General features: G+C 49.3%; 1 protein-coding gene across 1 annotated transcript in view; it reads right to left on the reverse strand.

Annotated features, from left to right (window-relative positions):
- Window positions 1-518: 518 nt before the first annotated feature.
- Window positions 519-16,315, reverse strand: part of DNHD1 (dynein heavy chain domain 1) — a 64,141-nt gene continuing 48,344 nt past the window's right edge. Inside the window, 15 exon segments of the mRNA XM_059875118.1 lie at window positions 519-2,132; window positions 2,320-3,107; window positions 3,329-3,478; window positions 3,640-3,731; window positions 4,430-4,631; window positions 4,720-4,842; window positions 5,008-5,194; window positions 5,389-6,351; window positions 6,473-6,651; window positions 6,829-6,981; window positions 7,180-7,452; window positions 12,128-12,599; window positions 12,815-13,246; window positions 13,378-13,560; window positions 13,804-13,953. Of these exon segments, the coding sequence (XP_059731101.1) occupies window positions 1,782-2,132; window positions 2,320-3,107; window positions 3,329-3,478; window positions 3,640-3,731; window positions 4,430-4,631; window positions 4,720-4,842; window positions 5,008-5,194; window positions 5,389-6,351; window positions 6,473-6,651; window positions 6,829-6,981; window positions 7,180-7,452; window positions 12,128-12,599; window positions 12,815-13,246; window positions 13,378-13,560; window positions 13,804-13,953 (4,698 nt within the window). The 3' untranslated portion in view covers window positions 519-1,781.

A 16,315-nucleotide genomic window follows, 5' to 3' on the forward strand; every position in this document is an offset into this window, starting at 1 on the left:
TCCTCCCACCATGTAGCTCGTACCTAATCATACAGCAAGGGAATTAATTTGTACCTAGTAAATTCTGGTGCCTGGGGGCAAGGAGAGGAGCTGGTGTTGGCTTTTAACTGGTACTGTCTGCTACATTCTAACCCAACTTTTATCCAAGAGGTTTGCGCTGGGGTAGAAAGCAATCATGAAACTAATAATAACGGAACATATCAAAGCAGAATTCCTGATTCCCTACCTCCAACCTGTCTCTCTCTTTCTCAAATTTCTCATCTTACTTAATGACACCATGATCCACCCAGTTGCTCAAGTCATCCTAGATTTGCCCTTTTCCCTCACATTCAGTCCGTCGGTAAGTTCTACTGGCTTTGCCTCCAGAATATTTCCTAAATCCATCAATTCTCCATCTCCATGGTTATGATCTTAGTCCAAACTCCCATCATCTCTCACTTGATTTACTTCAATAACCTCCAAACAAATCTTCCCCCTTGTTACTCTGGATTACCTTCCATCCATCTACCCACCATGGGTTTCCCAGGTGGCACAGTGGTAAAGAATCCACCTGCCGCTGCAGGAGACACAAGAGACACGGGGTTTGGTCCCTGGGTCAGGAAGATCCCCTGGAGTAGAAAAGGGCAACCCACTCCAGTATTCTTGCCTGGAAAATTCCATGGACAGAGGTGCCTTGTGGGCTATAGTCCATGGGTCGCAAAGAGTCAGACACAACTGAGCAACTGAGCACATACACACATCCACCTGCCATAGAACAGCCAGAATGGTCTTTGAAAAAGATAATTTCCCAGCTAGTACTCTCCAGTAGATTCTGTCTTACACTTTTAAAAATACAAGCTCATCATCACGATCTGCTCCGGTTTATACCTTTCCATACTTTCGGCTCACTTCGCTCCTCACTCACAGTGTTATAGCTGCATGTTCTGTTCCTTGAACACCCCAGGTTGTTCTTGCCTCAAGCTCTTCGCATCTACTGAAGGCTCTATGTGAAAGATAGGTACTCCTAGATTTTCTCCTCCTAGATCTAGCAGATCTACTCCTAGATCTTCAAATAGCTCCATTTCAAATATTCAGCAAGCCTTCCTTGACCACCCAAACTAGATTAACTGCTCCCCTCCATTCACACTCCAACACATCAGCCTGTTTTGTTTTCTTTATAGCACTTAAAAATCATCAAACTTAACTCATTTATATGTTGGCCTTTTTATTGTCTCCCAGCATTAGAATAGCCTCATCAGTGCCTGGAAGAGCACCTCATTCCGAAGAGGGCTCATAAATGACCATTGAATGAACATAGGACCTTGTGTGTTATTTTGCTTTTGTTTCTTCATGTGTGTGCTGAGAATACATCTTGCGGTGATGACTAGCTGGGCAGAATTGGGGCATTCCCAGTAGTACTACTAAGTGCCTGAAGAAATGATCTTGAGTTCTAATGTTCTCCCTTTAAAAATATCCCTTGTGGGTTTAGCACAGAGCTGAGAGCACAGTTGTGAGCTGGGCAGGGATTCAAAGTCCTATGTGTTAGCCATCCTGAGATCTGCCTAGCCCCTTGGAAACAGGACTAACCCCAGGTCCATCTCCCCACGGTGTCCCCACACTTGCCTCTCCCCAAGGGCCAGGCACACACCCTCTTCTACCTTCAGTGTGAACAGACCTCCTCTTTCTCGGATGCACACACTGTCCCCTCAGTGTGTCACTTTGTCTGTGTGCACACATCTACAACCCTTATAAGTCTCAGAAGCATTTCATCACATCAGTCCAACTTTATTTTGGCTGTGGGCTCAGGACAACGGAGGGCTGCATACGTGGACCCTCCTTTGGATGCAGGTGGCAGGGCTCAGCTTGGTGGGCAGGGGCAGGTGCATCAGGACCTTCCTCCTGTGTAGCCTAGTGGTGCCCAGGGGCCCTTCCAAGTACACAGGACAGGAATACACTGCCAGGCCGCCTCGGGGTGGCAGGTCATTGGCCCCTGGGGCCTGGGCACTGACGCTGACAGGAGGCAGAGGGCTGGGTTGACTGGAGGAGCTGTCCTGCAAGGCCCCTGCTACCGGGTCCCACTTGGCATTGTGAAGCTGTAGTCCAATCAGCAGCAGCCCCATCTCTGGAACTGTGGGATGTGGGCCATTTGCCACCTGGGGGTGCCAGAAACTGATCAGGCACGGCTAAGAAACTAAGGGGTCCCGGTGGAGTCAGATCAGAGAAGCAGGTGAGCTACTGAGGAAGTAGAACCAAGAGGAGCTAAGGTGAGGGGCTTAGCTACACTGCGAGGTGTAACCAGGAATTTGAAGGGGCGGAAACGAAGGGGTAGCACGAAGATACCTGGAAGTGCAGAGGACTGATCAGCTCCTGACGTTTGTGGGGGAGTTGACAGGAGCTGGAGGCTTGGCAAGCTAGGAAATTTGTCGGGGCGACCACAGCAAAGGTAGCTTCCCATCGCAAGGACAGCAGCAGGCGGCGCGGGTGGCAAAAGGCTGACAGGTGAAAGATGCGCTCTGGTACTTGGGTTCCCACACCCAGGTAGCGAAGCAACAGCTGCCCACGGCGCGACAGCTGTCGCAGCCAGTGCCAGGGTGGCTGCGGCCCGGCAGGCGCATGGGGTCGCCAAGGCGGGGGTAGGCGGCCAGTCCAGAGAGCCTGAGCCACCTCGGCACAGCGCCGGGCGGCACACAGGGGCGCGCCCTTCAGCTGCTGCAGCAGGCAATCCAGGTCCCTCTGCAGCGCGCCCACCAGCTGGCTCAGTTCTAGCACCTCCGTCTTGAGGAAGCCCTCCACCGGGAGCGGCGCACTCAACCCCAGCTCCCCGAACCCCACGCCAGACTCCTCTTGGCGCGTGGTCTCGGTCAGCTGAGCCTGCAGTGACTCCAGTCTCCGCTTGGCTTGCGCTAGGCGTTGCCGCAGCCGCCTTTCGGCACGCCGCGAGGTCCCGCGGGCCGCGGGCACCCAAGTAGGTGAACATCGCTGCAGCGCACTCAGGATGGCGCGGCTCTGGCGTCGCAACAGCCATGTCTGGGAGCCAGCACTCAGTCCGCAGATCCGGGGTTCAGGTGGTGTGGGCAGTAGGTGCATCTGAGCCTTGCACTCTTCCAGAGCATCCAGCTCCTTTAGTTCTTAGGGGTTGGAGAGGAGGGGTGAGAGATAAAGACCATCTTTTTCCACCCCAGACCCAAGGAGTAGGCCTTCCTCTGACATTTGAACCCATCATTATCCCATAACTGTGTCAATATCCTCCTTTCTATACCTTTATTGGTACCTTTGTTATATTCCCTTGAGCAAGGTGGCATTACTGTGCTGCTTCCCGCCCCAACACAGATACCTGACTGCAGCTCACCTGGGCTGGGCATCAGAGTGGCCAGCAGATACTGAGGTGTGTGTGGCTGGGCTCCATTCCCGCTGCTGGAGCTCAAGCAGGCTCGCATGAGGCTAACCAGGACCTCCCTGTCCTTGTCATCTCCCACAGGACCCCCATAGAAAACTGAAGCTGAGGGTGAGGTCAGAGCCCCTCAGTTTCAGTCCCTTCCATTTCCACCACCTCCCAAACCGAAGTAGTACATTATGTCCCATCTCAGTGCTCCCCCAGCCCACTCCCTTCTGGGTTCTCCTGGGGGCTGGTGACCACATGGGGGACAGGAGGAGTCTCACCGGCCAGCTCCCTCATGGCAACACTAGGATTGCTAAGGCTGGCCCACAGCTGGTCTTGGATCTGCAGGACGTGGGTCAGGGTCGCTTGACTCCTGAGGGTGGAGAGCAGGAAGTTGGGTTTCAAAACTGTCTATATGCTGAGGATTTTCACATCTTTCTCTCCAGCCCAGACTTCTCTCCTGAGCTCCAAACCCATGAGGCTTATTAGTCATTGCCACTTGGCACCTCTAATTTCCTTTCAACTGAAATCATTTCCCCCCACACCAGCTACCCAGTCATCCAGTGCTGAAATCTGAGACCCATCCTTGACTCTTACTTCTTCCTCACCCCATCTCATTTCTCGATACTGCCAGAGCCTCCCCAAACTATTCTGCTTGCCTCCAGCCCACCCCATCTGATCCGTTCTCCACACTGCTGTCAGACTGATCTTTCCAACAAACAAATGGGATCATGTTTCTTCTATTTAAAGCCCTTTAGTGGCTTCCCACTGTCCTCAGGATCCGATCAGTCCCACAAGCCTGACCCCTAGCATGTCCACCTCAGCCACACTAAAGCCTTCTCTCTCCTGCTAAGCTTAGTTCCCTCTGCTCAGAAAGGCCTCATCTCCTCCTGATCTGCCTCTGCTATCAGGACTCAATTCAAAGCAAGATTCCAAAGTCCTTGGCGACGCCTTCCTTGACTTCTCCTTGCCCTCATATTTTGGAGCTCCCCAGAGATGAATCCCAGCATGTGAAAAATATTCAGTGTTTGTTGAGCGACTGACAGAGCAGGATGGGTGGGGATCCCTCACCAGTGCCCCCTGTGAGCCTGCAGCTTCATTCCATAGAGCTGCCGGTGTAGCAGGAGGCCATGTAGGAGAAGCAGAGGCAGCACCCTGCTTGGGGGTTGCACAGAGAGTCCTTGCTGGACTAGCTCCATACTGTCGACCAGGACATGGCCCAGCTCCAGGGACTGGTCCCAGAAAACAGGCATGGAGTGCTGAGTGAGCACGGCTGGGGAGGAAGGAAAGTGCTGAGTCAGCACAGTGCAGTTGCCCTCTGGGCTCCAATCCAAGAGCCTATGGGGAAGCTCCTTCCTCACCTGGTAAGGAAGCAGTAGCTTCTGCAGACACAGTAAGCCAAAGACGGAAATCCCTGTGGACAGCAGCCACATTCCCATTTGCTTGTTGAGCAAAAAGCAGTTCTAACTCCAGGTCCGAGACCTCTAGGGGTCAGACATGGGGCTGAGATCAATTTCTGGATAGGGATCAGACTTGAGGCTAAGGGGTCATACAAAGGGGATGAGGGGATAGACCATGAGACCCAAGTTCAAGCTCAGGCCCAAGTTCAGGATAAAGTCCTAGAAGCCATCTCTAGACAGCAAACCCACCCTTGGCTCCATCCAACAGTCCCAGCAAGGGCTGCAACAGCTCTTTTGGCCAGTGAGGCATAAGATGACAGTTCTCCAGCACCAGCCATTCCCCCCTGAGCATAGCCTTGTGGAGAGAGCTGATCACGATGGAGACTGGGTCCCAGGTTTCAGAGCCCAGAGCTATCACCTTCAGATGCTTCTTTCCCTGGAGACAAACAACAAAATGGCAGAGTAACTCAAAGAGATCCTAGGATGACCCAGAGGACCCAGAGTAATGCCACAGATGACCCAAAGTCCCTGAGTAATCCAGAAAGAGAATGCTCTGGGGGAGCAGGGGGGTACCACCCACCCCAGCCCTAAGAGCCCCGTCACTCTGTGGCCCAGAGGCTGGGCTCAAACCTGTTTATGTCTGGCAGCCAGCTTCTGGATAACGGTCAGGTGATGCAGGGTGGCAGTGGGATGACCAGGTGGTGGTAACAAGATCAGTATGGGCTGAGTAGCCTGAGTGTGTTCAATGGGGATGGTGTGGGCACTCAGGTTTTCATCCAGGGGCCGGCCCAGGAGGCTGGTGGTGAAGGTTGCCAGGGTGCTGACCAGGCACTCAGGTCGCAGCACACGCCACAGGATCAGCTTCTGGAGGAGGCTCAGTGGGTGAGCCCCCGGCCCTGGTGCAGGGCCCAGCACACTGGATGATAGCGACAGGTAAGCCTGCCAAACACTGGCATGGCCCGCCAGGGATGCACACAGCCCAGCGAATGGGGGCAGCACCTCTAACATCTCACATTCGTGCCAGGTTCTCAGCCCTAGCCAGGCCGGTCGAGCCACACGTGGGACTGGTTTTTCACAGCCTGTGCTGGGAGAGACTGCCAGTCCAGGCCAGAGGGCCAGCCTCTCCAGCTCCGGCGCCTTCCTTGCCACTCGCAACAGAGCCAAAGCACCCAAGACACCCACCAAGGGTACTCGGGTCAGGCCCAGTGTAGCCATGGTTGTACCTAGTAGCTGGTGGGTCAGCTGTCTCTTCAGCTGCAGCAGACGGCAGGTTACTTCCTCCCGCTGGTGAATCTCACCCTTTATGCTGTGCAGAGCCCGTTTGGTGGCAGCCAGACAATCCTCTGGACTCAAACGGAAAAGTGGTAGTAAGTTCTGCAGTGAGCTAAGAGCCTTTATGATGGTCATGCCATGCCAGACCACACGCCGATAGGGTGCCCACAGTGCCACCTCCTTCAGCTTCAGCTCTTCTAGGTCCTCTAAATGGGCATGCAGCTGACACAGCTCCGCCTGGGCCCTCACCACGTCTCGCAGGAACTTGTCTGGTTTCTGACGCCGTGGGCCCTGGAGCAGTAGCATCGTCAGCAGCCGCTCCTACAAACAGTTACTTATTGCATGGACCTGGTCCTTCTCCACGTAGATCCCCGCTCAGTGACATTCATCTCCACCCCCATACTGGGCCCCATCCCAACCCACAGACTGAATCTCCAAGCACCTCAACAGCCCCTGCAGCTTCCCAGGAGTCCAGGAATCTGACGGTCAGGTCCCACCAGTGGGTCTCAAGCTCAGGACGCTCCGTGCATAAGATTTCCCGCAGCATCCGTTCTTCTAGGATTTCTGTATTCACACCCAGGTCCAGCACATTCAGCCCCTTCAGCAATTCACAGCCTAGCACTTGGAGTCACACAGGAGAAATGCTTAACCCCTTCCCTTTGGCAGAGCCAGGGGTGAGGGGCCCAGAGAGTGTGGCTACCAGCTATGGTCCTGAGCCTGCTCTAGGTCAGACTGAGTGAAGCTCGGGCCCTGGTATGTCCACAAAGGTGTGCTGGCAACTCACCCACTGGGCCTCACCTTTTTCCAAGGCATTGAGGGGGACAGTAGTACTCAGATAGAGGCAGAAGCCAGGCTGCACCTGGGGTGGGCTTAGCTGTTCCCGCTGAAGTAGCCATTGCAGTTCTGGGCAGTCTAGGCCCAGCTCCATGTTGGTCAGTAGCACGGGCAGGCCTGCGCAGGGGAGACAAGGACACCTTACCCACCATGTCAGCACCTGGGTGCTCCCATGCACTAAATCTGGCTCCAACCCAGGGTTCTTCCAGAGGATTAGTGCCTGGGGTGGAGGTTAGACTGGGGGTTGAGAGGCCTGTGGGGCCACTGGGTAGGGCAGGACACAGGAGACCTTGGGCGGAGGGCTTGCATTCTCACCATGGGCAGCTGCCTCCTGGAGCCGAGGCCCCAACTCTGGGCTGGCGCCTGAGAAGACTTGGAGGTCGGGAGCGGGTGAGGACTGAGTTTCCTCCTCATCCTGCTGTTCTTTCTCCTCTTGCTCCTGTTGCCCTTCCTTTTCCTCCTTTGTCTCCTTGATTCTCCTTTCTTCTGCCTTCTGCTCCTTTGTTTTATCACACTCATCACTATCATCATCTTCATCTTCCATGTTCTCCTCTTTAGACTCTTTTTTATTTCTCTTAAAGCCCTTCCCTGTGGCAGGAAGATGAAGAGGTGTTCTTCTCAGGGAGGGAATCAGGCTCCTGGGGAGCTTTATTCACCCAAGGACTCCAGCTCATGAAGGAAGGTCTGGTCTGCAGGAAGACACCTTAGGAAAGTCACTTAAGCTCTCTAAGACTCAATTTCCTCATCTGCAAAATGGGTTGATATGAGTGCATTACTAACACCACATAGGGTTCCTGTGAAGATGACGTGAAACAATGCACAGAAAGCACTCCGCTGGCGCCTGGCAAGCACTCAGTAGAGGGCAGCTCTCAGTAACTATAAAATTCCAGGGAGGGGTTCTAGTCACCCCTGAAACTAGCTCCATTTCTGCCTTTCTGTAGGTTGGCTCGAAGAGTCAGTGCATTTCCCTTTTTGCCTGAGCTAATTCTGTCACTAACAACTATACGAGTCACCACTAGCATAGAGATCAGTGCCTGGAAGTATCAATTTGTAAAAGAAAGTCCATAAACTGTGGCCTTGGCCACCACATGGGCAGTGCTATGGACATGGGTGGTTGTAACCAACAGCTATCTGCAGTCCCCTTCTCTTTTGCCTCCTCTACTGCAGGAGCTGGAAAAGATGAATAGTGTTTTGTTTTGTTTTATGTTGGGAAATTTAAGAATAAGTTTTTTAAAAAATTAAGTGTTTAAGAAATCGGCAAGTAGAGGTTGCCAGACCCACAATGTTTGTTTCCTATTGCTTAACAAATTACCACAAACTAAACAGCTAAAAACGACACACATTTATTATCTCTCAGTTTAGTAGGTTAGAAACCTGACCAGACGCTCTGCTCAGAGTTATACTGGGCTAAAATTGAGACTAAAATCATGGGTTGCACTGCTCAACTGGGACTTGTGTGTTCTTCCAGGCTTACCATTTTATGGGTTTTGTTTGTTGTTTTATTGAAGTACAGTTGGTTTATAGTGCTGTTAGTTTCAGGTATACAGCAAAATGATTCAGATATCTATAGGTGTATTCTTTTTCAGATTTTATCCTTTATAGGTTATTACAAGATATTGAATATAGTTCCCTGTGCTATAAGTAGGTCCTTGTTTTTTATCTATTGTATCGATAGTAGTATACAATAATATCTGTTAATTCCAAACTCCTAATTTATCCTCCCCCTCCTTTCCCTTTAGTAACCATAACTTTATTTTCTGTAAATATGCCTGTTTTGTAAATAAATTCATTTGTATCATTTTTTTTTTAGATTCCACATATAAGTGATATATGCTATTTGTGCATCTGGCTATCCAGATTTCTGGAAGATCTTTTATTTTTCTGATGAAAGGGACAGATATTGGCTAGGAGCACCTCTGACATGATGCTTGGAGGGATAGTAGCATTTGATAGCAAATATGGTGGCTTTAAAACAATAGAAATTTATTCTCTTAGTGGCCTTGAGACCAGAAATCCAAAATCAAGGTGTTGGCAAGACTGCACTCCTTCTGAAGGCTTTAAGGAAGATTTCTTTCTTGCCTCTTCCAGCTTCTGGTGGTTCTAGGAGTTCCTTGGCTCGTGGCTACATAACTCCACTGTCTTTCCCTTCACATGGCCTTCCTCTGTGCACCTATGCCTTATCTTCTATCTCTTATAAGAACACTTATCATTGGATTTAGGCCAACCCTGGAAATCTAGGATGGTCTCATTGCAAACCCTTAACTTAATTATATCTACAAAGACTCCTTTTCCAAAAAAAGATCACATTCATAGGTTCTGGAGGTTAGGATGAGGATATATCTTTTGGGTGGACACCATCCAACCTACTACAATGTGATAAATGACTATACCAAGGGTCATAGGTCAGAAAGCTAGAAGATTCTGGGTGCTTGGAGGCAACACTGAAGCCCTATACCTGCTTATCCCGGTCCTTTTTATAGGTTAAAAAGGACTTATCCAATAAAATAAGTCCATTTGTTTAAGCCATGGTGAGTGGGACTTTTGTTACAGGCAGTAAGCAGCAGTGAGGATTTTTCTTTTCCTTACTGGTAAGGTAGCTAAGCTATGTGTAGCTAAAAAGCTGGCTTATCTCATGGGACTTGGCCCCTGTGCTCACTGAACTTTAGTGGACTTAGTAGAAGATGCTGGAGCAAGCTGGCTACACTTCTTCTTAGTGAAACAATCTCCAGAAAGAACTTTAAGGGAATTCCTTTCTTCTCATATCAAGCAGTGTTAGATCACACATGATCAGATACTCATGAGCCTTGCTGACTTCTAAAAAATGATTCTGTACATCATATCACATGGAATAGGAACTCACGGGCTATTGGAAAATCAGGGATGCCTCCAGGTTCATCGCAAGCACTTTTCTCCCTGCATTCCCTGCCTGAGTAGTCTCTCTCCCCATTTTGATCCACATACTTCCAAGTAGGGGCTGCATTCCATGGCCAGTCAGCCTAAGCTCCCCCCTAATACTGTTTTCTTACTACAGCCCTGAGTTAAGGGCCAAGGTTTAGATGGATGACAGTTACACTAAGGCTTAGTGGAATTGGTGGAGTCCCCAGAACCAATGTTAAGAGACAGAAGCCAGAAGTTGGGGCTTAAATTCAACAACGAGAATATATCAAGAGTTCTGGCATCAGTTTAATAGGATCTTTACAAATGAAATCTGGAGGGGAAAAGATGAGAGATTTTAGGGGATTAACCAGAAACTCCCCCCTCTGGTAATAAGTGTTTGCTTAACTTTACAGCACATTCTAAGCCCCCATACCCATTCCAATAGGAAGTGGACATTTACAGTATAACGGCTACCAACAGGGTACTCTTGCCTGACCTTCCTCTCACAGATACTTCTGGGGGACAATGGGCAAGGAAAATTATACTATTTATCAGAACTCAGGGCAGCTGAACTGGCTGTCCAGGAACTGACTCCAGTGAATTCAATTAGCCAGTGAAATGATGCTAATCTTTTACCTTCTGTCTGGCATTGCACAGTATCTGCTAGAGACCAATATAATGTGTATTTCTTACCCTTTCCAAGTTTCTAAACAGAAGTTTATTATAGTTATCTTGATTTGATTTTGCTTCTCTTTGCTTATCAGGTGTATTCTTAAGGTGAGATTCACTTAATCTAGGATAGTTTACAGAACCACCATGAAAAGCCATATCCAGATCTGATCAAGAGATTATTCAGAGTTTCAGGACTCAGAATTGGATACAGCAGCTGGATGTTTCTTTAGGGTGTCTCTTATTAGAGAGGGGGTAAATTAATTTATAGCTACACATGTGCTAGCGGTATAGTGGATGTTTTTGCAACGGTGTATGGGCACAACAGAAAGTCATGTACTGGACAGCCAAGGGATGGACTGTAGTATCGATAGCAGTAAGACACTGGTAGTAATAATGACTACTGACTCAATGGACATGAATTTGAGCCAACTCTGGGAGATAGTGAAGGACAGGGAAGTCTGGCATGCTGTAGTCCATGGGATCACCAAGAGTCGAACATGACTCAGTGGCTAAATAGCAACAAGAACAAATAATGACTGAGAACTTATTATACATTAGGCACTGTGTAAACTCTTTTTTTCATGAATTATCTTAATTCTCACAACACTTTATGAGATGGCTATAAGACCCTGATTTTATTGGCAAACAAACTTAGGCTTTCAGTTCAGTTCAGTTGTTCAAGTCGTGTCCTGACTCTTTGCGACCCCATGGACTGCAACACGCCAGGCCTCCCTGTCCATCACCAACTCTCAGAGTTTACCCAAACTCATCTCCATTGAGTCGGTGATGCCATCCAACCATCTCACCCTCTGTCATCCCCTTCTCCTCCTGCATTCAATCTTTCCTAACATCAGGGGTCAGCTCTTTGCATCAGGTGGCCAAAGTATTGGAATTTCAGCTTCAACATCAGTCTTTCCAATGAACACTCAGGACTGATCTCCTTTAGGATGGACTGGTTGGATCTCCTTACAGTCCAAGGGACACTCAAGAGTCTTCTCCAACATCACAGTTCAAAAGCATCAATTCTTCGATGCTCAGCTTTCTTTACAGTCCAACTCTCACATCCATACATGACTACTGGAAAAACCATAGCCTTGACTAGATGGACCTTTGTTGGCAAAGTAATGTCTCTGCTTTTTAATATTTTTTAAACTTAGGCTTTAGAGAGATTAAATACCTTGCCTTAGGTCACACAGCTAGCAAAGTGCAAATATTTGACCCAGGTAGTCTGCTTATAGAGCCCCAGTTACAGACTACTTTATTATATACCTTCTGTTCTAGAAATCTATTATTTTTACCAGTACAACCCTCAGCCCCTTCTTCTGGGAAATAAACACTCTTCCTTCCTTCCCCTAGGAAATGCTCTTTCTGATGCTCTACTCAGATGGGTCCCTGATCTAAGCAGAAACAATGGAAATATTTCCCCAGAATTCCTGATAAATTTGAATAGGAAAACTCTGAGTCATAGTCCAAGGTTCTAATAGTGCTGAGCAGACCAGGAAGTGGAAGATTATGGTCAGCCACATAGATTCACAATCATTGCAGTATGGGCCCAAAAATATACATGTGACCTGATTTATTAATATCATATTGGCTGAAGAAATCTGGGATACCCTGGCCATGAATATTTAGTGTCTTCATTGTGAAAGGGAAGAGTGCATGTGGCTGAGAGTGTTGAGCAGCTCAGATATCAGTTTATTATCCCTGGATTTACCTGTGCCATTGGTGGGACTGGTGGCCAAGCGTCCAGCCTCTTCCAGAGGCAGCGGCTTCAGCCAGATGAGGGCTTCGTTGCCGGGGTCAAGCAGCAGGGGCCAACGGCAGCTGAAGTAGTGAGTGCAACTTCGCAAAAGCAGCGCCGCCAGGCGGGCTGACTTTGCCTGGGGCTTCATGTCTCGGTCCCACTGGAACTGTTCAGATTCGGAGCTCAGCAAGGACACAAGGCTGAAGGGAGAGCGTATGGAGAGCAGAGGGTTCTTTGGCAACCTAGCGACAGATTTCTGCATCTGCTTCAGGGCCTGTGCCACGTCATCTGGGCCCAGCGGCTCCTGACAGCCCCTGCAGAGAGCCAGCCACTTGTCCAACAGCTCCTGGCGTCGCACTGGTGGGAAGGGACCCAGGTAGTTGATGGCAGCTGAACACAAGAGGGTATCTCCGAGCACCGTGGAGGAGTGACCCTTCAACTTCTGGTGTGGAAGGGAAGACCAGACAGTGTGTGGGCTGGCGGGGAGGGTACAGGTAGAAGGTCTGGTGGGGAGGGAGCAAGGCAGGGTGTGGGGGAAAGCGTGGCAAGGAGGGCAGAGTGGGACAGAGGGAGGCGGTGAGGGCATGGGGAGGGGCAGAGGAGTGGTCTGCAGTGCAGAAATGAGCTTTAGGGGGCAATCTAGAAGGAGCTGGTTACCTGGAGCTCCGTAGTCCAGGAATGCATAGGCGTGAGCAGGGCAGCCTCAACCGGCCACTTGTGATGTTTGCCACACTGAGCCTGCCCCAGATTCTCGACCACAAGCTTGTGGGAAGTTTGGGCATTTTCCAGATTCTTAGACAGGGCCAAACTGTGCTCTAGAATCTCCTGGGCCTGGAACTCATACTGGCCCAGGCGGGCCTGCTCCCGAGCCAGTGTCGCCTCCACCTGCCGCAGTAGCAGGCCCGTGGGCAGTCCTCGGCGCTGTGCCAGCCCATAGCACAGAACGGCCCAGAGCCAGGCTGCCAGGCTTGCTATAGGTATGCTCACTGCCCGCAAGTCTGCATCGCTCATGCCTGGAGCTTTCAGAGCCAGGTTTAACTTGATTATCTCTGCGTCTGTCATCTTCTCCTTGGGGAAGAACACCAGCTCCTGGGGGAGTTTGTGTTAAGAGGGGTGGAGGAAGACACGGATGCTCTGACCTTGTCCCAACAGCCTCGCTCTGCCAAGTTGCCGCTTTATGCCTGCATTTCTCCTCCTCCGTGGAGCCCCACATTTCTTACCTGATAAAAATCCTCAGAGCATAGCAGCTGCTTGGCACTGGCCCAGCCTGTTTCACGGTGGAAGAGGTCGCACAGAGCATCAGTCACCTGGACCACAGACTCTGGTGGTGCTCGATAGCTTCTTATCTCCTCAAAGTCAGCCACCTGCAGCTGGCTCAGGGGCCCCAGAAATGCCTTGCCCATCTAAACAAGGAGAGACGTGCAGTTGCAGTGAGCTCCCAGAATGTCCTTTCTTCCTTCAAGGTATTTCCAGGAGGGACCATCTTCTCCTAGGGTCTCCAAGGGACCACACCCCAAGCCATCCTATTACCTTTGCCCCAGGAGACTCCATGACAAGCCAACCCATCCTCTCCTCTGGGCATCCTAGGAGAGGTTGTTCCCTTCCAAGAGCGGATCAGTGCAGGGCAGGTGGTGGGAAGAGCGCACCTGCTCTAGGAAAGCCTCATACTGAGCCCGCAGGGCATCCCGCTGCTTGGTCAGGTTCTCAATGAGGTTCTCCTGCTGCCGACACTCTGTCAGCTGCCGCTTGTACAGAATCTTGCTTTGGTCTAGCTGATGATTCAGTCTGCCAAGGCTCTGTGAACAGAGTTTAGGCTCTGCAGCTCCAGATCTTGGGCCAGGTGGGACTACCCCAAGGGAAGACCCCACATGGGCTTGGACTCAGCCATACTCCTGACAGTTGTATGACCAAGTTGACCATTAGGGTGACCCAGTTGAACTCCAAGTAGGCTACAGATACGTGCTGAGCTCTGAAACTGTCATTCCCCAGTCTGTGAGTTATACATCTAGTCAGGCAGCCTCACTGCCTGTGGGTTGGGTGCTTCTGACCTACCATACAGGCCTAGGCGATCTGAATCCAAAGCCTACGTGCTTAACCACTGGGTGACACTCTATCTTACTTGACCCGCTAGTGGCATTTGTCACAGAAGAAGCTCCTCCCTGTTGAAACATTCTCCTCTCTTGACTTTCATCAGACCATGTTCTTCTTTGGCTTCTGTGGCTGCTCTTCCTCATTCTCTTCCTCTGCTATCCCTTAAATATTTCTCAAAAAGTTTTCAGGGCCCCCTTATCTTATCATCTTTCTGTGTACCTCCCTAAACTCATGGCTCTGATTATCACTTATATTTTAACAACTCCAAATCCTTATATCTAGCCAGATTCTTCCCCAAGACCCACACCTCCATATCCATCTGCTTAATGGGAATTTCCTCTTCAGTGTCTCACAGACCCCTCAGACTCCACATATTCAGAAATGAATGTATTGGTGATGGCTCCTCAGATCTCTTACAATCCTATTCATCTCTTCATGTATTCTTTCCTCAGAGATCTGTGGCAAAATACATCCAAGTTTCCCAAGGAAGAAACCTGATGGTTACCCTGACTCCACCTCTTCTAGTCCCCCAAATCAAACCCATCTTCAAGCAAGGCCTTTCTGTTTTATCTGCAGTATGTCTCTCATGTCTACTTCCATCCCCAAAACCATGACTCACACCCACGCGCTCTCACTCCTGATCTTTTGCACTGGCTTCCTAACTCCTACTCCCCCTCCTCTAATCTGCTTTTCATGCTGCAAGCCTATTTGGTTTTCTCAAAGGCAAACAGCAAATCATCATGTCTCTTAACACTCGCTGCTGTTATATTTGGTTTACAGTACCTCCGTGACCAGGAGGCTTCTGTTCATCTTTCCAACATCATTTGCTTTTCCTCTCCCAGCAGCGTGCTCTCCAGCCATTCCTGACTTTCAGTTCCTCCAACCTGGCACACACACTCTTGCTCTGGGCCTTTGCACTTGCTGTTACTTCAGCCTGCAACATTCTTCCCACCCCCTTTCATACCAAATCTCACCTGACCTTCAGGTATCAACTTTGATGTACTTCATCCTTGTGTTTACATATTTAACGAATGCTTTTGGTGCTTACCAATGCCTCTGTGCTACACAGTGTGGTACTATGCTCTCTCTAGGAAGTTTTTTTTTTTTTTTTTACTTCTTTTTTATTTTTTTAATTATGAAAAGATGATAACACATTTACCAGAAACTTGGAAAATACAGAACAATGGTACATATAGTTCTACTATATATTTCAATTATTTTTCAAGTAGATAAATTAAGATTTTTAGTTGGAGTTCAACATCAAGCTCTCAAAAATTAATAGAATAATTATACAGAGAAATATAAGGATACAGTAGTCCCGAAAAGCACTATGAACCAATTCAACACAAGACTTATACAATTTTAGGAAGTCTTTCTTGACACTTCAGAGCATCCTGGACTCACTCTGTCATAATGCATTGTTTTGTAACTACTTGCACGAGCCTATATCTTCCAGCAAACTAGGTACCATGAAGGACAAGGAGAGCGCCTGTCTTTATCAGGAGGTCATCTACCATCAGTACATGATGACATATTGGGCTTTTGCTACGTGCCAGCACTTTGAAGTACTTTACATGTAAAGGCCTCATTTAATCCTCATCCTAACCCCTCTGGATCTGAGTTTTTTCATCTGTAAAATAGAAGAAAGAATGGCCTCCTTAGGAAAGTGGAGGTGAGAATTCTATCTACCTAGATAGGAGTCGGACACGACTGAGCGACTTCACTTTCACTTTTAACTTTCATGCATTGGAGAAGGAAATGGCAATCCACTCCAGTGTTCTTGCCTGGAGAATCCCAGGGATGGGGGAGCCTGGTGGGCTGCCATCTCTGGGGTCGCACAGAGTCGGACACGACTGAAGCAACTTAGCAGCAGCAGCAGCAGATGTAAACATAAACGTCTCCTGCATTGCAGGCGGATTCTTTACCAACTGAGCCATGAGGGAAGAAGTCAGGATAGATGTAGATATGCACAAAAGTATTAATGAGTGCTCACACAAAAAATACGGAATTCAATTAAGCTTTGCTGAGCACAGTCATAAATAAATGAACCAACTGAATATGAAAGGG

The sequence above is a fragment of the Bos taurus genome, chromosome 15 (assembly GCF_002263795.3).
Source record: "Bos taurus isolate L1 Dominette 01449 registration number 42190680 breed Hereford chromosome 15, ARS-UCD2.0, whole genome shotgun sequence".
NCBI lineage: Eukaryota > Metazoa > Chordata > Mammalia > Artiodactyla > Bovidae > Bos > Bos taurus.